We start from the raw sequence: 25,435 nt of genomic DNA, 5'->3' as shown, positions 1-25,435 counted from the left end.
ATCTGTTGGGGTACCTGATACTGGTACACAGAACAGAAAACAAAACAAATGTGATGACAGTGAGTGAGCAGGTCCTGATAATATGTGTACAGTACATTCTTGAAAACATGCTTACTGTAATGGTTGTCGCTTGTCTGATGAACAACTATTGAAATGAAGGGCACTGGTTCAGTTGGCAGAAATTTCTCTTCCATCATTACTTCACTCTTCACTCGACCTGTGTTCCTAAGAGCTGACACTGCTGTTCAAGCTGATTTCTCCTTAGTGTTTAGAGACAAACATCACTTTAATCTACAGTGCAAACATGAACTTATAAAAAATGTTAGGTCAGTTTGACACTACTTTCTGTACTCTGAATTACTGTGTTAAACAAGGTAAAACAACTCCTAATTACTGTCCAAGTATTATCAATAATCAACATTATCAATATTGTCAATAATATTAACAAGTGGTAAACAAAATCCGTCTTTTTTTTGTAACTGCTAACTAATACAAAAAATTCAGCCACAACCACAAAGTCAGCATTTGCTAGCAGGTGTGACATTATGTTACACTTTATTCAGGATTTCAATGCTGATTAGGCTTATTTTGGTCTAAATGTACATGAGCATAACTATAATAAAACAAACTACTTTTAATGTTATAGCTTTTAGCTCATATTTACCTGTAACTGTTGTATGCCCATCATTAGCTTGCTGGTGAACAGTTAGCTTTAAGACTTTTAACGGTGCTGTACTCACATCAGAATTTGAGCTACAAGAACATTCTCAGGGTCAAACATACCTTAAAAACTTATTTTCCACTAAAACCTGAATTCATATTTCATCATCACATTGCTGTGAGCGACCCTGTTTGTGTTTATAGACTTGCCTAAAGAAAAGTTAAGATTTTTTTAAGATTCTGAATGTTTTTTGTTGCCACTGTGCTTCCCAGTTTAATATCTGTAAATAAAAAGTACCGCAGATCGCCACAGAATGGTGGTCTTAGCCTATAAATACAAGTGCTTATTTTCAGTTCTCTTGTTTTTTGCAGTGACTCAAGCTGTCAGTGTCACCCTTTGTCATTTATGGGAATCGTTGCTGAATTGTTTCTGACAACAAACACTTTTTAAAATGCATGATGCTACTTGTTGAATTACTGCAAGTTATGCTGACACCCATAACTTTAATCTACGCTAGGCGTGTAGTCTTACCCAAAAATATTTAGCAAAGGAAAAATTAAATATTAATTTCAGTTTATCATAGTTGTATTTTAAGTATTTATCCCTAAGCGGTTTCCGTAGTTTTAGGCGATACCATTGGTGAGTGTTGACATCCTTTGAATATAAGTGAGTATAGTTTTTACGCTACCATTGTGTATTAGTGCACAACATGGTGTTTTCAATCTAATATTTCACGTATATATACTACGAAGGTAAAAAGTGAACAAGCTTAAGGACTAATCTGCATTATATCACCATACAACCCTATGAACTAGAATGGTATAATCCAAGAGGTAGGGAAGACCTGTGAGTGAGACAAATCAAGCCTGTAACAGCGGAGAAACTTGAGTTTTATAATAACTGTATAGCGGACAGAGGTACGTACAAACACGAACCCTACGGTTGATCTCAGTAATGTGTTTTGTTTAATCTCAGAGCCATGTTTTGCCGTGCTGTCAGTCCAATTATGGTGAAATTGCATAGTAGATGTCCATTTGCTAACGACAGTTGAGCTATCGTTAGCTTCCTAGTAGCGTTCGAACTGCTAGCTGATGCCGCAAAACTGCTGGGACTTGAGCAGGAAGAAGTAGCATGTTAGCTAGATGCTAGTTAGCGTATTAGCTAGCCATCCTATTTTGGGATTGGCATTCGGCTAGCTGGTAACCTTAACATAGCAGTATTTCTAATGCCTGCTAGGAGACTGCTTATTAAGTAACCGAAAGGGTTTCTTCGTGAACTGGATATCGGTTAATGTGAAGTGGCTAGTAAGAAGAATTCCATGATGATGTTGCAATGTTTTCTCTGACGTGAAGGCAACTGGTATGAATGACGAGAAACATCACAGGCCCTGGTATCTCTTACTTACAGGTAATCTGTGATATTAAAGTTTGTCTATTATTGTATTCTCCATTCTCGCCCGATAAATAGCTCAGGTATTTTATTATTGATACTTAGTGATTACACCAAAGGTTTCAGTGTCTAAAACGCTAGTATCATCCCCACCAACTTAATCACTGTGTTTATGTCATCTGTTGATACTACAATACAGTTAGCAGGTGAATAAACACGAACAGCTTCTGTTTATGTTTCTTTTGCCCCGAATTTTCCCAGCAGCGCACGTATATTGTGTCGTATGCACAAAATTTGGTGAATGGTCTACCAAGAATTTATAACACTGGATCAGATTTTATAGTTGCATTCTAATTAATGTCATGTCCACATAACATCAGATTATCTTTCTCAGTGTACAATTTGCTGTATGAAATGTGCTGAGGATTTACTTGGAAAGCGTTTTTAATTCAGTTATATATATGTTAAAAATAGTTAATACCCTTAAACACAGGATGTGCAAATGGATAGGTACATTGGACAGTATAGTATGTACAGTTATGAAATTCAATGAAAGTGGCAAACAACTTCATATGTATATATATATATATATATATATATATATATATGTATGTATATATATATATATATGTATATATATATATATATGTATATATATATATATATATATATATATATGTGTATATATATATATATATGTATATACATATATATGTGTGTGTGTATACATATATATATATATATGTGTGTGTGTGTATATATATATATATATATATATATATATATATATATATATATACACACACACAAATAACTTACTTTTTTTTTTTTATTATTATTTTTTTATTTTTTTATTTTTTCCTAAACTGATTTGTTTCCTTGTCCTTTCTGTTAGGCTCGAGGAGTACAATGTCTTTAAAGCCACGGGTGGTGGATTTTGACGAAACATGGAACAAGCTACTAACGACAATCAAGGCTGTTGTGATGCTCGACTATGTGGAGAGAGCCACTTGGAATGATCGGTTCTCGTATCCTACACCAACTTGATGAAAAAATGCATCTAATTTATGAAAATGTAGATCAATATTTGTGCCATGTTTATACACAGTAGGTAAGAGTAGTAAATGAATTGATGTCTTGAATATTGATGTTTAGGTATTTGCTAAATGCAATGTGTTATACATCATGCAAGTATTTTCTTTTTCAGTGCAGGCTATTGTGTATATAATATACACATTTATCAACTGCTCCATATATTTATTTTAATGACTATTGGATTTCCTAAACTCAGATACCAGTGACATTTATGCCTTGTGTGTTGCGTACCCAGAGCCCTTGGGTGAGAGATTATACACAGAGACTAAAGTGTTTCTTGAGAACCATGTTCGGCAGTTGTACAAGGTAATGATTCACAAAGCATCTCCAGAAGTTGGTAAAGGTAAAAGTGGGGAATGTTATAACTGTATTAACTTACTGTAATACATGTAATGAATGTGTGTTTACTGTAGAAAGTTCTGGAGTCAGAGGAGAAGGTTTTAGTGATGTACCACAGATACTGGGAGGAATACAGCAAAGGAGCTGACTACATGGACTGCTTGTACAGGTAACATTAACTACATTTGTTCAGACTTAATGCACTGGGACTTTATTTGATAATAGTGAGCCACTAGGCTACTGCAGCCTTTACTGTTCTCTCCATTTTTTTCTGTTTATACATTATTTTTTCACAAGCAAAATACAACAAACTGATGAACTAGAAAAACAAAGCCTTACTGTATTTGTATTTTATATATAAGATAAGATTATTTCCATAAATTAAGCATGTTGTGTATGACGGTGGTCAGCTGGCTGTTGTATGTAATCACTATGGTGTACATTTGCATTCATAAGGAGATGTCTTTGTCAGAGCTCCTTATTAAAAGTTGGCTGTGTCTGTTCTGGTCTGTAGATGGAGAGTCTACTGATTCTGTCACGAGCCACAATATTCCTGTTTTTCTACATTTAAGATAATACCCTGAAAAGTGTACTGTGAGGTGCCAGCAGGCATTTGGCACATCTTGATTTGTTCTAAATCAATACTCCCTTGGACAGGTTTTTCAGATCTATTTTTATGTGTACTCCCCACCAGACTGCCAGTTCATGCATATGCCTTTGTAATTTATTATGTCAGAGTCAGCTATAGAGAAACAGAGGCTCTTGGCTTTAGCAATGACATAGTGTTTTTCAGTTCTTTATATAGCAGAGAGTCATTTGTTTTCCTGAGCTGATCTCTATGTACACATACATTTTTGCATCCTGTCGAATGCTGCCACAGCCTGTTCAGTTTCATGACTACTCAACATTAGTTGAAATATTAGTAATTCTATGAAGCTTTATGCTACTGTCTCCTGCCAGCAAAAGCTTGAATATATCATAGGTATTGTTCAGCGTTACTGCTCTAGTGCTAACAGAGATAGACTGTATCTGCACAGTCTGACTCATCCAACCTCGATAGGTTTGATTACAACTACCAAATATGTAAATGTTATTCTGTCTGGAAGCTGTCATTCTGTTGATTTACTCCTCACTTCCCATAAATGTTGAAACACATCCGAGTTGTTTGGAAACACATTTTTAGTAATTGCCCCTCACCCTCCGAGTACTGTCATATGAATGATTGGCAGTGTTGCATGGAAACTGATATTAAAATTCTACAATATCTCTGTGGGGGGGGGGTTCCTGTCCCAATGAAGACACTAGGAATGTAGACAAGATCTTAGGCCTCAAAGCTGCATGAATAGATTTTTTTGTTGAATTTTCAAGTTGACAGGTACACAGCTACCATCCCATCTAATACAGCTGCCCTACTTTCAGAGTCGGCAGACCCAGAGAAGTGTAGATCCATCCATCCATTTTCTGAACTTGTCATTGCTGCTCACCGTCATGACACATTTAAGCCTCTGCATCTGCTATGTCCAGTAGTCCGGTATTATTTTTGAAGGGGGTCAAACATATGGCCTGTGGGCCAAAACTGAGTATTCATATCCATTGATTTCCTTCTTTGAATATCATGTTTACAAAGTCTAAAAGTCCTAAAGAGGATATATTTATTAGCATTTTTGTAATTGGCCAAGAACATTGGAAAGTTTCATCTTTCACTGGCTTATCTGATACTAAATAACCACGGAGTGATTACGCAGGTGTTAGGGAACACCGTCTCATCCAGCCTCCATGAGTGCAAAGGTAGCTTCTTGGCAGCAGCAGTGTTTTGGTTTTGGTGTTCCTGCACACACAACACATTCAACACCATCTGTTTTAACATCTACTTAATCTCTTTACAAAGACCATTGACCACTGTTGACTGTGTACTTTTTAGGTATCTCAATACTCAGTTCATCAAGAAGAACAAACTAACAGAAGCAGACCTACAGTATGGCTATGGGGGAGTGGACATGAATGAGCCACTCATGGAGATTGGAGAGGTAATGGCTTTAAATATGATCTTGCACAAATTAAGTATGATTCAGTCGAATTATCACCATATGTCTTTAATACTCCGCTCCAGGACTTTGTAAAATATTCTTATGTGTCATTTGATCTGTTTGCAGTTGGCATTGGACATGTGGAGGAGGCTAATGATCGAGCCGCTTCAGGCTGTCCTGATCCGGATGTTGTTGAACGAAATTAAAAAGTCAGTTTCTCATATAGTGTTTGGTTTGTCTGCGCTGCAGTTTTTACACTAGGGGTGGGCAATGTTGACAAAAGGTCATATAACAATCTTCTGAACTAGAATCGCAATCCATAATCTGGATCACAATTTTTCTCACCTCTTATAATACACACTAGTTCCAGCCATATGAGGGTTTGGACAACAAGGTTTTCCCTGAGTGTCTGGAATGGCTTAAGCTTTTGTGCAATACTTTTTTTTTTGCATCCTTTTTGACCAGTATTCTAGAACACTTGCTAAGAGAATCAAAACAAATCTGTGTAATGTTTAAGTAAACACTAGGTCAAGATTATCCTAACTGCACTCCATACCTGCAATAGCTGTGATGTAGGTAAGTTAAAGTACACTAGTTTAATACTTATAGTACCAATAGACTCACTATAATCAGACTTGTGTATTCTACCTCTGGAGTCATGCAACATTCATGTAAAATAAGTTAATTTGCCAGTCCCATTTGAAGTTAATATTAGCAGAGTAGGAGAGATTGTAGAGAGGTGTTATTGTTATATTTATTTATTTAATGATTCAATCTGCACATATGAAAAGCTGATTATATGACAACTTAAACTCATCCACATTATAAGATCAAAAGCTCACCTAGCACCAATTTAATCTCCTGAACACTTTAAGCGTTGTCAGAAGGCTAATAATGTCACTGCTCTACAGTTCCTTACATGGATGTGCCTTAACACTTGCCTACTCTGTCCTCCAGTGATCGGTGTGGTGAGAACCCCAACCAAAAGGTAATCCACGGGGTTATCAACTCCTTTGTTCATGTTGAACAGTACAAGAAGAAGTTTCCACTAAAGGTAAGGCAGCGATAATTTAACCAATGAAATGACTGTTCTGCATCGTCCACCTCATACTTTACATACGTCCTGTGGGTTTGCGTATGTTTATGTAGATTAAATCTTAAGGGGGTCACATCTCCTTCCTGTGTTGCAGTTTTATCAGGAAATTTTCGAGGGGCCATTTCTGATAAAAACGGGAGAGTATTACAAACAGGAAGCCTCCAATCTGCTGCAAGAATCCAACTGCTCACAGTATATGGAGAAGGTAGGACTCAGATAATGTATGTCCTATATGTTCAGGATGTCATGTGAGACTGTGAGCTGCTTCTAACCCTCTATTCAGTGTAGGGTTTCTGATGCCAAACGCTGTGTGCTGCTGTCGAGGTCAATGTGTGTTAATCTGTTTGCATTCTCCCAGGGCTGTGAGTGTGTGTGTCATGTTGTGTCAGGCTGGTGACATAAGAGCTTTAGTTTGAGTGTTAGTTTGACCATTAACTTTACAAGATCACAAACCTTGAGGCAGCCTCCTGTATCTCTCTCTGTCTCTCTCTCTCCTTTGCTGTCTCTGTCTCATTTATTCTTTCAGGCAATAATCAGATTTCTCTGATAGATTTATCCCTCAGGCCTGTAAACAGGATCAGCCTTCAAGCTTTAGTGGGCATTAGGGCTATTTGCTGAACCTTTTTTTTTTTTTTTTTTTTTAATCTGTCACCGTCCTGCCAAGTTAATATGAAGATTGATGGGAAATACAAGTAGTACCGGGTTGAATACTAGAGCATAGAACAGTACAGACTCCTCCTGTCTGAACAGGCCCAGACACAGTGGCTTATCTGACCCATTTCACAGCTGTCTGGAGGTAGCCTTTCATCTTTTTCATCCTACGCAATCTTTCTGTGAATTGCAGTGGATTGAAAACTGATAATGTGCAGATTTTTTATTCAAGTTTTCATTTTGGTTTCTAATTTCAGTTTTGTTTTAATTAGAATAAGTGGTTTTAGTTTTATTTTGAGGAAGTGTCTAGTTGATGTTACATTTTTATTCTTTTTTTTCCCATTCTTAGTTTATTTAGAAAAGCAGGTCATACAAAACTTCCTTTTCAGGTACATTTCAGTAGCCACACATCCAATTGAACGAAGATGCTAATTCAAGTTTTTTAGCAGAATATAGAACAAATAAAAAATTTAAATTAAAAAAAAAAGTGGCTGGGAGGAGAAGGCTTGCTCCGCTTCTTCCTCAACACATTAAGACACAATAAGATGTGTATATTTGCATTAACCTAAACCAAAATGGATATCATATAAATGTTGTCGCATGACTGATGTATTCAATTCACATCAATTACAGATTTAACATAGTTTGTCCATTTTGACCAAATAGTGAAAAAAGATTCCCTTTGACCCTTAAAACAAAATGTCAACTTCACCAGAATATAAATGTTCTGTACGATATCAATCCATTCTTCGGTTGTGGGTGCTTCAGGCTTTAACCATTTTCTAGTGATAGTCTTTTTGCTTGCTGCCAAAAGCATTATTTTATTCAGTTTTAGTTTCATTTTGATTTTTCAATTACTATAAAGGCTATCTTGATTTATATAAGTTGAAAAAGGCACCATTGTGTGTCATTTTAATTGGTTTTGCATTGTTCGCTGTAGGTTAGCTTTGGTTTTCATGTTTTTGAAAGCTATGTTTTAATTTCAGTCAACAGAATTGATTTTTTTCACTGTAGTCTTCATTAATGATATGAACTGTGAGCGAAAGGTAATTGGCTGGAAAAATGCACATTTATTGTTAGACAGTTTGATGGGAAATTGATCTTCTTCATATTAAGTACTCAAGTTTGACATGAAAAAAGACACATTCATCTTAAAAAAACCCTGTATTCTCTGACAGAGACAGTAAGGTTACGGTACAATGTTTTCTGACAGAATCGTACTATATGTCTGTATTAGCAGAGGGACCAGAGCATGTTTGAAACCTGTTTTTTTGGTATGGTATTAATCATATATGTTAAATTAATACCTTTCATTTTGAGGTCTTATGCTGTGACAGCCACAGAGCGTCCCTGTTACCATGGTGATCAACTTTCACTTCTGCCTGTATGCACTGCTTTGAGGCACTGCTTCATCTCATGGATGTACTGTTCTGTCAAATTCATCCTTTGCTCCACCAAGTTATCAGCTTTTAAGTTACTTTTCACCCCATAAGAAATGGACATTTGGAGAATTAATGAGAATCTAAATGGAATCAAAGGAAGCGACCACCAGTTTCTGTTACTGTAATGAACACAAACACACACAGAGATCTGTTGGCTTTATAACTTACTTGCTGATTATCTGACGCTAGACTTGTCTGAGGAAATATTTAAATATTTCAAAAGATGAATAGTATTAGTGTTACCAGGGATGTTTTCCCACAATTATTAATCAGTTAGCAGATTAATTAGTGGGCAGATAAACAACAAACAACAGTAATGTTAGTGTCACATTTATACTCAGCTCATCTATTGAATTAGGTTGTTTTCTCCATTGTAGCTCCACCTCTCATTGTCTCAGAGGCTGTTGGTTCAAGGTCTTGTTCAGTGTACATTTGCGTGTGCGCGCACGCACGCACACACCCACAGGTATATATTATAAATTTTAGCTGGTTGGTTTGGCTAGTTTCATTTGTATTACCATGCATTAGAACACCAACGGCACGCACCAAGTTTGCCCAAAGATAAATTTACATCATTACCAACATGGTTAGTTGAGATGCTGCTCGCCACAGTGTTTTTGGATTATTATCAGACTGTGTTAATTGTTTTATACCAGTATGATGAGCTTCCTCTATCCCTCTCTCTTTAACCCCAACTGGTCAAGGCAAACAACCATCCTCCAAGAGCCAGGGTCTGGTTGAGGTTTCTGCCTGTTAAAAGGAAGTTTTTCCCGGCCACTGTCACCAAGTGTTTGCTACTAGAGGATTCTGTTGGTGTGTGTGTTTCAATGCTGCATTTCAGAGTGCTGGGAGATGGGAAGTTTCTGATGTCCAACTCGGTAAAATGCATCGGAATGCCTGTCCAAACCTTAGGTCCTTGTTGCAAAGTGGGGGCAGATAGAAATACCCCGACTGCACCACGAACTACAACGTGACGTTAACACAACAATGGTGGCGCACAGTGTGCAAGTTTGCAGCGAAATAAACCTTCACATGTAGAATTAGCTCATATGTCATTTCACTTCTTCCATCTCGTTTGTGTATATGAGAACACTGTACTGTCGACAGTCAAAATGCTTCTTCAGTATCAAAGCAAATATGAGTTTAGTTCTGCGATCTCCATATTTATTGTTTATGTTCAACATGGATCACCTGGAATACTTTGAGGTGGGATGTAGTTAACTCCAAGTGAGATATATTCTACCTCCCAGCACTCTGGAATGCAGCATAGGAGTCTGGTTTAGACCAGCTCTAAATGTAGAGTGTCATGAGATAACTTTTGTTATGATGTGGCGCTACATAAAGATGGATGGATGGATGGATGGATGGATGGACGGATGGCCGAGCTTCTCCACAGAACCACACACAACATGGTCTGTTGTCATGGAAGATGAACCACAGAAATGGTACATCATACATTTATACCTAAACTCACATGGTAGGGAAGTAATATGCAAATCAGTTTATGTCAAAAAGGTTACATGTGTACAGTGGATTTGATAAAATAACAGGTACTGAAGTTATGAGGCCTAGAAGACAGCTGACAGTGACACAATGCTGATACGTTCAACAAAGCAACACAAAGGATTCCAACAAAAGACAACAGTGCTTAGAGGATTTTTAAGGGTTGAAAGATCAGCTTAGTATTCTCCATGAAGACAATAAAATAACAGATTCTTTACATTCTTCACTGATCAATAATCAACTTCTTCTCTCAACGAACACTAACCAGTAGCTGAGAACATCATAGGAAAAGTCATCATGGTTGTAAAATTATAATTTGATGATCATATCTACTGCAAGGCAAATGATCATCTTAGAATAATTTATAATTATACTGTGATAAAATATGAAAATTATATCACAATAACTATCACCATTGTTTTGTTGCCCCACCCTAGTTCTGATTTTCAAAAGACACATGAGTAAGAAAACCAAAAACCAATGTTTTACTGAAGTTCCGTGCAGTGTAAAATGTGCTTTATAAGATCATTATAAGATCTTATTTGAGTAACAAACTTGACTTTACTATTTTTCTCTTCCCATTCTTCCTTTTATGCAGGTTTTGGGGCGGTTGAAAGATGAAGAAGTGAGATGTCGGAAATACTTGCACCCCAGCTCCTACGCCAAAGTCATCCATGAATGCCAGCAGAGGATGGTGGCAGATCATCTGCAGTTCCTGCACGGGGAATGCCAGAACATAATCCGGCAGGAGAAGAGAGATGGTCAGACTTTACCCGTATTTTACCTTGTGCAGTTGAAAAGATATAGAGCATGACATATATACACGCAAAGTGAGGAATAGATATGAATCTCTCTGTTATGGTGTTTTGTTTAGACATGGCCAACATGTACACCCTGTTGCGGGCCGTGTCCAATGGGCTGCCTCACATGATCCAGGAGCTACAGGTCCATATCCACAACGAGGGCCTCAGAGGCACCAGTAACCTCTCTCAGGAAAATGTTAGTATTACCCTACTCTGCATGCATGTTTGTGCTTGTGCACAGATTCTCAAGATGCCCATCTTTGAGGAGACAGCATTGGTGGAGATTCTTTAAAGTGCATTTACTCTCTCCTGTTGACTTATATTGGTTCTTCTTATCACGATGTGTTCTGGTAACACCTAAAATTAACAGGATTTTACAGCTTTATTATATGTTCTTATTATCAAACGTTTCCAGCTGAAATGATCTTGCATTGGGATATAACTTTTGTTTTGGGTTTGGTTGAATTACAGTATTTTTATGCCTTTTTTCTTTTCTTTTTTTTTTTTGCTTTTCAAGCGGGTTTGGTCCCGCCGCTTTTATCCGTTTCTGGCTCTCTCATTTCACCTTTTCTGTGACAAAAAGCCACATACCAAGCAACAAGTACAGCATCACCTCGATGTCATCCATTGTCGTTACTGTTTACTATACTGAGTGAAACTTATGTCGCCTATAAACGATGTCACGACAGTTTCAACTCCACTGACCAAACCCATCTCATTCGCGCTGAGGTGATACCAATTGCAGTGGAAAAGCGACGGCACTGTACCAAATCATCTAGAGTCGAGTTGAGTCGAGCCGAGCCAAGCTGACACCATGGAGTGGAAAAGGGCCATTAGTCTTTTGTGGCCCAGTGCATCGACTGGACTGTGAACAAATGTGACCTCTGTTTGCTAAACTTAGTTACAAGGAATTCCTGTACTAATGCAGTTTTGTATCTCCCTTGATGCTCCTAGATGCCAACCCAGTTTGTGGAGTCGGTGCTGGAGGTTCACAGTAAATTTGTTCAGCTCATTAACACAGTTTTAAATGGGGATCAGCACTTCATGAGTGCACTCGATAAGGTAATAAACCCTGCACTCTATGGCCAGTGCTTCACTGATCACACTTAACAGCAACTTAACAACAGATCAGAGGTTGTTTCCCTGTTCTGTAACTTCACATCGTGTTCCATAAAGTACAATTTGACAACTTGTTTTTGTTTTTAACATTGTAATATGTTTATTTCTCTCACAGGCTTTGACATCTGTGGTGAACTACAGGGAGCCCAAGTCCGTCTGTAAAGCCCCCGAGCTGGTGAGTACACACACACTTATAAACATAAACAAACTTGATATACACAGTGTCTTGACCGGGTCCTGTCCCTCCTGTTGCTCTTGTCCAGCTTGCAAAATACTGTGACAATCTGCTGAAGAAGTCTGCAAAGGGAATGACGGAGAACGAGGTGGAGGACAAGCTGACCAGCTTCATCACAGTGTTTAAGTACATAGATGACAAGGACATCTTTCAAAAGGTGAACACAGTTTTTAATTTCCTTAAATATAAGCTGAAATCTTCTCAGACATTACCTTGGTGGAACTTTTTAAACCTTGATGACGACCAGAAGAAAGAGCACCACATTTTGTCCACTCACCAGTGTGTTTTCTCTCTGATTTTCAGTTTTATGCTAGAATGCTAGCAAAGAGGTTAATACATGGTTTATCATTGTCAATGGATTCAGAAGAAGCCATGATCAACAAACTAAAGGTAAATGCCAAGCTGAGCATTAGAAAATAGGCTGACACCACTATTACCTAATCTGATAAGTGTGCTAATTTCAATTGAATGTGAAATTAAGCCATAAAGCACTTATCAAAAAGACCAGCTCTTAAAACAGTCTACGATTTTATGACTCTTAAAATATTCTGCGCTCTCTACATTAATCTTACAGCAAGCCTGTGGCTATGAGTTCACAAGCAAACTCCACAGAATGTACACAGATATGAGTGTAAGTGCAGACCTCAACAACAAGTTCAACAATTTCATCAAGACACAGGAGACGGTGGTGGACCTGGGCATCAGCTTCCAGATCTATGTATTACAGGTATGTGCCACCCATAGGAGTCTGGTTTTGTTTTGTCATGAAAATGTAAAGAAGGTCATGGAATTGAAGTCACTCATACTCTGATCACAGCTGTATTGTTTTATGATATGCATGAACCTAATCATTAAGGCTGTGTGCCCAGTCCAGGCATATCTTACATGGGTAAGATATGACCAAAATCTCATTTCCCGATATGGGTCATTTCAAATCCAGATCACTGTACTTACCATAATATGTAGATAGTCTAAATGAACTGACCATATGGAAAGGCAGAGGTGTTATTACATTTTGAATTGCATACTCGGTACATATCATATTATTTGATAGTATTTCACGTTTTACTTAGAAGCTTCACCATAATTTCCAAATAAGCATTAAAGAAAACATCATATATAATTGTTGGGGAGTGGGTGCTATGTTTGTCAGTATTTGTGTATCAGTATTAGTCAAATAATAATTACATTTAATAATAGGCTTTACATTGAGTCCACCTTCAGATAACACCTTGAAGGGAACAGCTAGTCTCCCAAAGTGTTCTATTAATTTGCAACTTATTAATGATCAACTTCATCACAACCAAAATAAATATCAGTAGCAAGTAAAAGGTGAAGGAGTTAAAGTTCAGAGGATACAGTACAACTTAAAAATAGATGATAGAGTAAATTGAAAATATATATGAACATAAAAATACACAATCTAATTAATAGTAGAGTATATACATGGGTGTGTGGAGGTATGAAAGCAGGTACAGAAATGCTGGCTGCGATCACCTGTCTATGGAAACAGACAAAATTAAACTACAAATAAGATGGGGGATCCAAGATAGGTGTGTGTGTGTGTGTGTGTGTGTGTGTGTGTGTGTGTGTGTGTGTGTGTGTGTGTGTGTGTGCGTGCATCTGTCTGTCTGTCTGTGTTAAAGGTGCAAGGTCAGAGGTGATGTTTGTTGGTTATGCTGCAAAACCAAATCAAACCAACAGATGTACAATAGTAGAGTTAAACAGGATCCTGTACTTAGTCATACTGTATCTATGTCCAATTAGTGTGACCAAGACCGTGGAAGGAGAGATGAGGGTCCTGCTTTATTTTACTGAGTGTTAATCTCAGGCAGGCACTCATATCTCTGTCACAGAGAAAAGGTCCAAAAGAGGAGGCTCTGGAAGGGGCACAAGGGCTACATTGTTGGCCTCGGCTACAACAATAGGGAACCTTCCATGAAGGAGCTGGAGAGATCAGCTGCTTTTCGTGCAGCTGAGAGAGGAGGATCTTTTGTTGTGGGCTTTTATATGATCTGATTATGTCATAGGGGCTCCTATAACCTAGGTTTTACCCAATGTGACACGGTATCATCTTTGATCATGGTTGTTTCTGATTCTGTTTCATATACTGGTCTTTGTCTTTGTTCCTTATATGATAATAACAATAACGATCAATCGTTCCTACCTGTGACTGCAGGTAAGGTCCCAGCATAATGTAGAAAATACACCGAAGAAATGAAAATCCCATTCTCAGTTTCCTATAATACTGCACATTTACTTTTACATCAGGTAGTGTACACAGCTTTTAAATAGATCAATCTTAACTCCCTCTTATTAAGAATGGGTTTTACAGCAATCAGACTACAACAGTCTGTAATGAACGGCAGCATTTCCCTGCATCAGTGTTTGTAACCATGACAAAACAAAACTCAAATCCATCTGCACACAGTGCATCTTGATTAGAGCTGGAACTGAGAAAAATTGTTTCCACATAGCAGCTCTAAGAAAGGCCATGTCACTTCATGAAACAAATGTTACAAACTACATTCTGTTACACTGGTTCCCATTTATGACAGACTACGGCATACTGCTATAGTCTATTTTGTGTTGCCATGGTCTTAGGATGAACTAACAATATTGTGGAGTATGGAGTCTAACTTAAACATGTTGGTAATTATATAAATCAGTTACAATTACAATTCACGTGGATGAAAGTGAAAGTAACACAAATTCCATTTTACATTATACACACATGTACATGCACACAAATGTTCAAAACTGAACCAAACACTAAACACACGACCTCTGAAACCAGGAGAACAACAGCTGCAATGGAGAAACTGACCACAGCTCAACGAGATGAGTAGACATGTTAATCGTAATAGATGGGCAATAAGTTACAAAGTCTATGTGTTTACTACACTGACAGAAACTGATCCGTTCTTACTTTGATTCCGCTAAGACTGTTTTTGCAGCGATGTATATCTGACACTGAACATCCATCTTAAAGAAAAGAGCTTCAAAACAGCTACTGTCTGTCCATTACTGTCTGTGAAAAATTCTTAATTCCTCAATAGTAAAATGGCATAATTTTACCATGTCGCTCATAATATCTTAAGTTAATCCACAGTTCAATTCAAGAGGATGTTACAAAGCAATGTAACTTTACAAATTTATTTTATGAAAAGTCAGTAATGAATGTTGGTGTGGTATAAGTTTTGTGAGTGCTGTAGACTCTTGATTATCCATTTACTGCACCCATGCAAAAGCCCACACCTTGATGCATCTTAGAATCGTGAAATTTTCACACCTCTTATTCAGATGCTTCATTGTATTTTATAACCTCTGGATCTGATGGTATTATGGGTTTAAGAAGTGTTTCTCAGGAGATCATCCGGTTTTATCTATAAAATATGACAAGAGTGAATTTTTGTATGAATGGTGGCTATTGAATATTTTTACAGCCATTCCACATTGCCTTATTATATTGTCTTAAACAGGTAAAGCAGCTATTTCTAACAAATCGCAATGTAATTTTATGAAAAGATGTACACATTTTAAATACTAAATGAGGCAAAAAATGCAGCAGAGGTAACGGGTAGCTTGTTTGTTTTTCTTCTCTCTTCAGGTAATCAAATAGACTGTATGTTCATTGCTTTTATACTAGATTCAATGTAAAGTGCAGTAAAAGTACACCTCTCATTGTGTATTTATTTAGTGACACAAATCTTCTGTAAATCACCTGTGAGGCACAATTCACTCTTTGTCAACAGATGGTATTTTATAATCTTTCTTTCCCTGCCAATGTCATTATTTTTATTTTGAAATCATTATGTACAGTAAAGTAGCTACAAGTAACTGTGATTTTTCCCATGTATTTGAAGGCTGGAGCCTGGCCCCTCACACATGTCCCCTCCTCCACATTCGCCATCCCTCAAGAACTAGAGAAGAGCGTGCAGATGGTGAGTTTTCGCCATCAAAAAATGACAGCGGTTCCTACTAATGGAAGTAGGACAGAATGAAGTAACCTGTGGTGTCACCTTTCCTCACAGTTCGAGTTGTTCTATAATCAGCACTTCAGTGGGAGGAAGTTGACCTGGCTGCACTATCTCTGCACAGGTAAAACAAATTTGCACAATCAGACACACAAAAGTTTAAAAATGAGTTATTAGACAAAGATACATCTGTCTGAACCTTAAATTTAGAGGTGGAAATGCATCAAGTCTCTGTCACATCATTAGAAAAAAATATACAATTATGTGTAGTTGTGTGGGGGATAAAAATGTATGGTGAGAAATAAGGGAAATAAATACATAAAATCATTAATAGCATATTAAATAGACTAATATGGTATACCTTATGAAATATACTGTTGAAACAGCTTTAATGTAATGTTATATTGTGCAAATGTACAGCTTTGGTTTTACTGTTATGACATTTACATCCACACTATTATGTACAACTATTACCGTGAAAATGACACTATTTTGAATCTGACAGGTGTTCTGTAAGCAACATAATCTATTAAGATATTCTTTCTCCCAATGGGCCATTTACCAAGATATGCGGGATCTGCTCATATTTTTATTATTACTATTATTGTTATTATTATTATTAGTAGTAGTAGTAGTAGTATTAATATGTATACAGCACTATTAAGAATATGCAACTCATTCGCTGAAGTAGAGACAAAGATCTTCTCTGGTAAAGATACAAAGAAAAGTCCACATTGAATAGAAACACATGAGTCCTTATATAATTGAGGGACTTTTTGAGTTACCTTTACAGGGTAACATAGTTGACAGGTATAGTTGATATTTTTGCTGTTTTCAAGCCTAAAATCAACATCAGCTTAATACCACATGGCATTTTTACAGAAAGATTCTTCTAAATATCATATATACAATTGAGTAAAATTGAAATTGAAAGTTATTTATAAAGATATTGTAGTAACACTGTTGACATAAGAGTGCGACAAATACACACTTGACACACACTACTTTATATTAAATAACTAAGAAAGAGGAGGAAGAACATGCCAGTGTTTTCTTCAGGAGGAAATGACATCATGTGGAGCAGGTCATGTGATTTGGAATTAACATACTTCCTTTAGAGGTATTTTTGTAATAGGTAGCTTAGTTGAAAGTGATTTCTCAGACACAAATACAATTTGTTGTTTTCCATATAAAATTTGATATATTGCCAAAATAGCAATATCTGTCATGATTATCTCAGCTTATTAAAAAGAACACAATCAAAACAATTTCTGAATAAGCTCATTTTAGTATTGTTTAGCTAATTAGAAGGTGGTTGTTATTCAATTTGGATAGTTATTTAGTTGACATTTTAGTATATCTAGTCATTTATTAATTATTTATTAATAATTTATTAATAAGTGATTGTTTCCATAATAAAATAATTATGGAATTTTTAAAAGACTTGATCATAATGAACATAAAAAATATTGTTTCCTTTTTTATTATTTTAATAAAGATGTATGCAAGATATATCCCATGGACTTCAAAAGGACCTCAATAATATATTGACCCACATTTACTTTTACACATTTTGAAAGAGGATATCAACAGGTTTTTGAACATGATCAAATGTTGAAAAATCCAAGACAATGTTGGAAGGAATGAAAGAGAGAGCTTGTGTGGAACATCTGCCACTTGTCAAAGACTTTTAAAAAGTCAAGTCATATTTATGTAGCGTATTTAAAAATAACTGCAGTTTACCAAAGTGCTGTATGACATCAACCACAGGATAAAATAAAATCAATAAACATGATTTAAAACTTAAAAAACAATACATATAAAAACTAGATAAAAACACAATAAAATATACAGTAAAACAAGCAATTAAAACAAAGTACTAAAATGTGAGTTAAAAATAGGGGCCATCATATCTAAACCAGTGACGTGCAGTGGGGTTCATGGCTGGGGAGGCACTGACTCTTTCAGAGCCAGATCTACAAATATATGGTGGCCAGAGAAACTGGAATAGAGAGAGTGAGCAAAAGGAATGGCCTGGGTATATGGGCTCTGCATCAAGTCAGCATAGGTAGACTGGCAGGAACTCAACAGGAAACCTTCAAAAAGAGCCATTTCAAACTAAAAATAAAAAAGGTTTATGATCTTACCTTTATTTGTACATGAAATCCATGCGCCGATCCTGGTGAATTAAAGTGTATAAAAAAGAACGAAGATTATAAGCGCATGAATCTGTGGACTCACAGGCGCCATCTATCATGAGGCAGGGGTACTGTTTGCCTCCCCTAGTGACTTTTTCACTGCGGTTTTATGATTAATCTGCGAGCCTAAACACATGACAGAAATACATTCCATACGTTATGCAGATTATGGAAGGATAGAGCATATAATCAGAGTGTTTGAAAGCATTTTAACTGTGATATACAGAGGGACAGCGACACAATATTTTCATCGGGTACCAGCAGAGTTCATGAGGGGAGTAGACAGTTCTCCGGGAGGCACAGCACAGCGCTGCCTCACAACACATCTCCTCCCTGTATTTGAACGGAGCATGCGGAAATTCTGCTATTCTAATTGACACAAAAAAAATAAAATAAATAATAATAATAACAATATTGGATTCGAACGGAAAATGAGTTTATAGGACATACCAGCTGACAACTATCAACATTTATTATATTTTATAGTCAAGTTTTTTTTCTTTTCAAGATTGACAAGGGAGGCTCTGCCTCCCCTGCCTCCTCTGACTGCATGTCACTGATCTAAACTGACTATAAGAAAAAATTACTTTCATTGAGTTTCCTCACCCATATGTAAATTGGAATTATAGTGGAATATTCATTTTCATTAGACATATGAACAGCTTGTCTGGAATATTGTCACTTTAGAACAGAGGTGTCAAACATATGGCCTGTGGGCCAAAATCAGCTCTCCAAAGGGTCCAAGCTGGCCCACAGGAATATGAATATGCAAAGTCCAAAAATGCACAGAAGACAAATACTGTCGTGGGTGCTGCTGAGTGTTGACAAGTTGTATTGATCATAAAGTTAAATGCTAAATTTTTCAGTTCCAGATGCTTGTTACCAAATGTTTTGTGTCTTTGTAGATCCACTGTGATCTATAAGTTATGCACATGTGGAAATGATAAAATGAATATTGTTAAAACTGTGCCTGTTTTTCTTAAGAAATCTCAGGTTGGTCATGGCTGTTCAGATTATTCACTTTTTTTGTTCAACATTTTCATACAGCGATTTTACTTTTTTTTTGTACTAAATCAAAGACACAATTTGCTGTTGTCATTATTTGTAGGTTATTATGTTATTATTTTACTGGTCTGGCCCACTGGAGATCAAATTGGCCTGTGTCTGGCCCTTTAACTAAAATGAGTTTGACACCCATGCTTTAGAATTAGAGCAAATACACTGAGTATTTTTTGCATGAACACATAATTGCTGACAGATTCACGGAGTTTGTGGTCATGTGACCACGTATTGCACTTGCAAGCACTGAATGCAAGCTTCGGCTCAACTCTGATATGTTGAAACAGACATCCCTTTACTAGACAAATGGTCAGCAAGACGACAGAGAAGTGTCAAACTCCTAAAGAAGGGCGTTGTACTGTAAAGCTTTTATAATATACAGTATGTACTGTAGCTGTTCTACATGGTGAATATTTTAAACACTTAATAGCCATATTGATTTATTACATTACTCAGGAGCGTTAGTGGATAAGAAGAGCTCTATCTCAATTACGTCACTTGTGGTTAAAAACCACACTGAATATTTCAAGGTCCCAGAAGTGACATGAATATTAAGCTTTTTATCAGTGGCTCAATATTCCCGCATTAGCTGTTGCTTTGTCCATACAACAAACTACCTTCACAACTTTTACTTACATTTGCTACATGTGGATTCAGCTCAAATATGATCAGGGGAAACACATTCAATAGAATAAGTACAGAGCGCACAAAATTAAAGGTAATATACTAAAGGAGGATAACTACATTTAAATTTTTCTATAGCTATATACAGTTAGTCCCATATTGAATTACTGACATGTAAATAGGAGCATCTGATTTGAAGTCTTGTTACATTTAACTGAATCTAACATTGATGTCGACCTTCATCCATGTCCTCATGTCTTTTTTCTGCAAAACAGGTGAAGTGAAGATGAACTACCTGTCCAAGCCCTACGTTGCTATGGTGACCACCTACCAAATGGCGGTGCTGTTGGCCTTCAACAACAGCCAAACGGTGAGCTATAAGGAGCTGCAGGACGGCACGCAGATGAACGAGAAGGAGCTACAGAAGACCATCAAGTCGCTGCTGGACGTCAAGATGCTCAACCATGACTCACAAAAGGTTTGAACTTTCATGTGGAGATGTAGAAAGAAAAAAGCAGTCCCAACTAATAACAGTAACCTTATATTCCATGTGTAATATTTAAGCTTTTGTATGCTGCTTACATTTTTCAGTATTTTGTGTGATATTGTTTATACAGTCCTTTTCGCACTAATTATTTTTGCTGCTAAACAGGACAGAGCTGCTAAAGGACTTTTCATTGTTCCTGTGACAATGACAATAAAGATCTATTCTATTCTATTCTGTTCTATAATTCAACAATCTATGTTTTCTTTGGTCAGGAGGAGATTGAGGCCGAGTCCACGTTTTCACTAAATATGAGTTTTACCAGTAAAAGGACAAAGTTCAAGATCACAACATCAATGCAGAAAGACACACCACAGGTAAGACCTGATGCTTGTCCGTCCTCTCTGTGACCTCACAAGGTGTTTAAGGAGCAACACTCACTCTATGACTGTCCTACCCCGCCTCAGGAAATGGAGCAGACAAGGAGCGCTGTAGACGAGGACCGCAAAATGTATTTACAAGCTGCTATAGTGAGAATCATGAAGGCACGCAAAGTGCTGCGACACAACGCCCTCATCCAGGAGGTGAGTAGGAGACGTCTCATTTCAACACATTCAGTGGGGACAAATGTTTTTTTTTTTTTTCTTTGAGATTGATGAACACAAACAGGAAGAGAGCTCCTTTAACAACATGGTTCTTAGAGTCCAAGGGATTTTAGGAGTAATATGAGGAGGATAAGTAGGCTGGGGTCTGGGTAAAAGAAGGTCACAGTAAATTGAGCATGTGCTGAATGCTTGAATCTATATAAAGGAGGGATTACACTGTGTGTAAGTGGGGAGTTCTCTGGCTGTGAGCTAAGATTGCCATAATAGAGACATGTCAGGCGTGACCTCCTCTGCTTTTGGGACCTTGTTGGAACACGTCGGTCACCTTCATCAGAACTATAACACGTCTGAGCTGGTATGGGTCATTGAATAAGAAAGAAAAAGAGTGATTATTTGATTTTTGTCTTTAAACTACAGTATAGTTGACTCATAATTTCTATTTCTTCAACAAATAAGGAAATAAATAAACTATGGATACAGGTATAGATTAACTTTATTGATCCCCAAGGGGAAATAGATTTTTTTTTTTTTTTTTATCAACTCAAGAAAAAGTGATAAAACCAAATAAAAAAACTGAATTTATGAGCAAGCAGTCACCAGTCTGAGTCATCTGACTAAGACGTATTAGAACACAGAAGTGGCAAAAACCCTGTTTTTCTCATTCTGATATCTCGGATTCTGTGTGTGTATGAAAAAGACACATCAAAGTTTGCTGAAAAGGTTTATTTTTCCACTGGATTGAGCAAAAACTGAACAGTAAAAGTTATTATTAGTTTTTGTGCAGACTCCACAAAAATTAGGCTAATGAGAAGAAAGGGAGAAAGATTTTGTTTTTTCAACCATTGCCATTAGTTGATGTTATTTTCCTTTGCTTTTTTTTTAACGAACATGCATTAGTAAATAATGTTCATGAAATCCCACACCCTCTTGAAATCCTGATGTCATCCCTGGTATATTCGCTATAGGTCTGCACAGTTAATGGAATCCTTTCAGCCCCTGCAATTATGTAACTGCAATTTAAAGTTGTAGATTTAGGAGATCTAATATCAGCATAATATTCACAATATAATGTTTTCACCAAATTGCGAAGCCCATATCTGCAGTAACTTTAAATTTGCATACAGAACTGCTAAATATAAAACTACCTGTTGATTCAGTGTTGATATACATCTTTTTTGACTGTCCTGTAATGATGGGACTGTACTAAAGTTACCTCTATTTATTTTATTTTATTTATTTTATTCACTTATTTATTAGGGACAGCGCATATTAAGGAACATCTATAGCAATAGCAGCTGTAAATATGCCAGATTGTAGCGACAGTGCTAATTTCCATCTCTAGTTCCTAGGCAGGTGACAAGAAAGACAACTAACATAAGACAAAACATCATAAAAACACACAAAACAACACTGTGAGGACAATCTACTGATGGTCACAGGCTTGGTTTTCCTTCATCCGATGTTTAAGTTGTGATTTGTAGGAGGCATATAGTATACCTCTGACAGCTCCTCAGACCTCTATGGAAACACAGGTGGGTCATTGTGTTCCAAAAATAACTGGAAAACCATTCAATTTTTTTTAACCAAACTTAGTGCAGTTTTCAATTGAAAGTATCGTGTTTTTGAGTTAATATTATGGAGTGGTGGTTAGTTAGTTTGTCTTCCATCTGTCCTGGTTCATTTCTGGAGCTGAATTAGAAAAAACATTTAATATTTTTCTTTTCAACAACTTGAGAAACTGTTAGAATCTAAGCTAACATCAGTAATGTACCACCATTCAGTATTATGGGGGCTAGGGGCATACGTCATACCCTGATGGCTGTGGTTCTTTACACAGAATTTGACTGGGTGCTCTTGTTTGGTAAATGACCAAATTCAATCTCAGAATAATGTATTTTGTATTCTACAAAACAGAAAGAGCGTATCAAACCATTTTTTAAAATATTCACCCCATCACTTTTTGTTAATGGAATGGAAAAATGCCTTGTATTTGACGTTTTTATTTTTGTATTTTTATGAAACAAAAATCAAATAATCACCTAATTTTAATGTTTTAAATTTGCTTTTAATACCTTAATCTCTGTCACAGACAATCCAGTGACCAAGACATACACAGACCAAACCTCTGGTCACTATGTCTCTGATAAGAAGCACATTTGATATGATATTGCATAATCTTCATTGTTTTTGATTAACCCATAAAGACCCAAACAGCCACCTTTGATCAAAAGCATCTACTGATCTAAACTGTTGATCCACTAATCCTGTCAATACATGTAAATAGCTGGCGCAAAATGCAGTTTTTCATCTTTTCATGGTCGTCAGATATGACCCATTTGGACGTTCAGAGGCTCCGTAGTGAACATAGAAACATCGTCATCTTCTACAACACCGATTCACCAGTAAAACCCATGGAGTTGGATCAGTGACAGTGGATGGAGACACTTGGTTTATGTCCAGTTAATGCTATATTTTACTGAAAAAGTAATTTTCTTTTTTTTTTTTGGATTTGATACAATACCTTTGACTCTACACAGAGCTTTTATAAATATCTACATAATCAATCAAACACTGGAAAATAGATGATTTTCACTGGAAAAAAAATCTAAATTCAGAGGATAATATCATAATAAATGGTGATAAATCACTTAGGAAAGGTTACATAGAGAGAAAAATTCATTTGGGAACTGCCACAAAATTCACACTGGGTCCTTATGGGTTAATGAAGGGAATGATATATTATAATCTGAATATTGTTACCTTCATGTTGACTGACTTTTTTGCCTAAATCATCAAATACTCAGTTTCTGGTTACGTTTTTTTGTGCTTCTTGAAAAATCTAACAAAAAACAACAAAAGAGTTAGGCAGTTATTTTAGGAAGGTGATGATATGTAAAATGTTTCTGCATTAGTAGCTGATGTCCTCATTCCCTCCCTGTGTAACATTGTATTAACTCTACTGCTTTTTTTCAACCGTTCCTGTATGTAGGTCATCAATCAGTCCAAAGCCAGGTTCAACCCCAGTATCAGCATGATAAAGAAGTGCATTGAGGTGCTCATCGACAAGCAGTACATCGAGAGAAGCCAGACATCGGCGGACGAGTACAGCTACGTTGCATAGAGCCTCGTCTTGGAGCGCCTCCACACCAACACTCGCCTGTGCAACTCAACGGCAGATGCAGGTTTAAAGCGTAAAACAAACAGACTCGTTCATCCATTTAGGTTCTGGACTGTCCCTGTCTGTTGTGATCCTGTGCGGTGACTTCAAGCAGGACTGGTGCCTCCCATCTTTGAAAACAAGAGCAGTCACCGCGTTGCATCAGACAGCCAGCTGACACCCACCACCCATACAAGCTCCCTCCCCGCCCCAGCCACCTTCTGATTTTAAGCTGTTTACAACATCACCAGTGCCACGCACCTGTGCGTCAAAAGACAAAAAGAAAATGCCTATAGCCGTGCGAAAGGAAAGAACTGATAAACATACTAGTAGACCGAAAATAAAGGATTTTAAAAAAGCGAGAAAGAATTAGTTGTGACATCAATGACACATTGGTGGCTACACATTAAAAAAAACATGCTTTCTTTTCTCACGTTTGCAGTTGTTGTGTGTTCATTTTTCTTTCTTTGTTAAATGTACTGCAGTTAGGAAAAAATATTGTAATAAAACTGGTATACTGACTATTGTATCTACTTTCAAATGTAAAGAAAAAATGAGGTGACAAACATGATCCTGCTGCTTGTCAAATAAATAAATAAAAAACACTGAAGGGTTTTATGTAAACATTTGTGTGTGTGTCCGTATTTAATTCAAGGTCTGGTTAACAGAACTATCACATGCACTTGGGTTTTTTGCACACACTTGGGAATCTCAACAAAAAAGAGATTCCTCTGTGGATTAGACTACAAGTAAAATACCTTCAATAAAAAAAACATACAATGTTTGAGTCACTAATAAATAAAAACTTAGTCAAAAATGCTGGTTGGTTGTAGGTCCCATGATACAACCTTGGGTATGAATGTGAAATTCTGAAATTAATGAAAAAATAATTTGTTTATTATTTCATGATAATATTTGAGATTGTGTCAAATTTAAAGGTTGTCCAAAAACTTTTTTCCACAGTCTGTTGT

At 36.8% G+C, this 25,435-nt stretch overlaps 1 protein-coding gene across 1 annotated transcript; it reads left to right on the top strand.

Annotated features, from left to right (window-relative positions):
- Positions 1 to 1,493: 1,493 nt before the first annotated feature.
- Positions 1,494 to 25,088, top strand: cul2 (cullin 2). The gene is made up of 21 exons (XM_030123559.1): positions 1,494 to 1,578; positions 2,946 to 3,078; positions 3,349 to 3,451; positions 3,559 to 3,653; positions 5,406 to 5,511; positions 5,638 to 5,720; positions 6,469 to 6,565; positions 6,702 to 6,812; positions 10,802 to 10,964; positions 11,078 to 11,202; positions 11,961 to 12,068; positions 12,241 to 12,300; positions 12,389 to 12,517; positions 12,664 to 12,750; positions 12,935 to 13,087; positions 16,227 to 16,304; positions 16,395 to 16,461; positions 20,494 to 20,696; positions 20,978 to 21,079; positions 21,170 to 21,286; positions 24,297 to 25,088. The coding sequence occupies exons 2-21, from the start codon at positions 2,960 to 2,962 to the stop codon at positions 24,426 to 24,428; spliced, it is 2,238 nt and encodes a 745-aa protein (XP_029979419.1). The 5' UTR covers positions 1,494 to 1,578; positions 2,946 to 2,959; the 3' UTR covers positions 24,429 to 25,088.
- The last annotated feature ends 347 nt before the right edge of the window (positions 25,089 to 25,435 follow it).

This window comes from Sphaeramia orbicularis, chromosome 20 (assembly GCF_902148855.1).
Source record: "Sphaeramia orbicularis chromosome 20, fSphaOr1.1, whole genome shotgun sequence".
Lineage (NCBI taxonomy): Eukaryota > Metazoa > Chordata > Actinopteri > Kurtiformes > Apogonidae > Sphaeramia > Sphaeramia orbicularis.
This window is presented reverse-complemented; position numbering and strand designations above follow the sequence as displayed.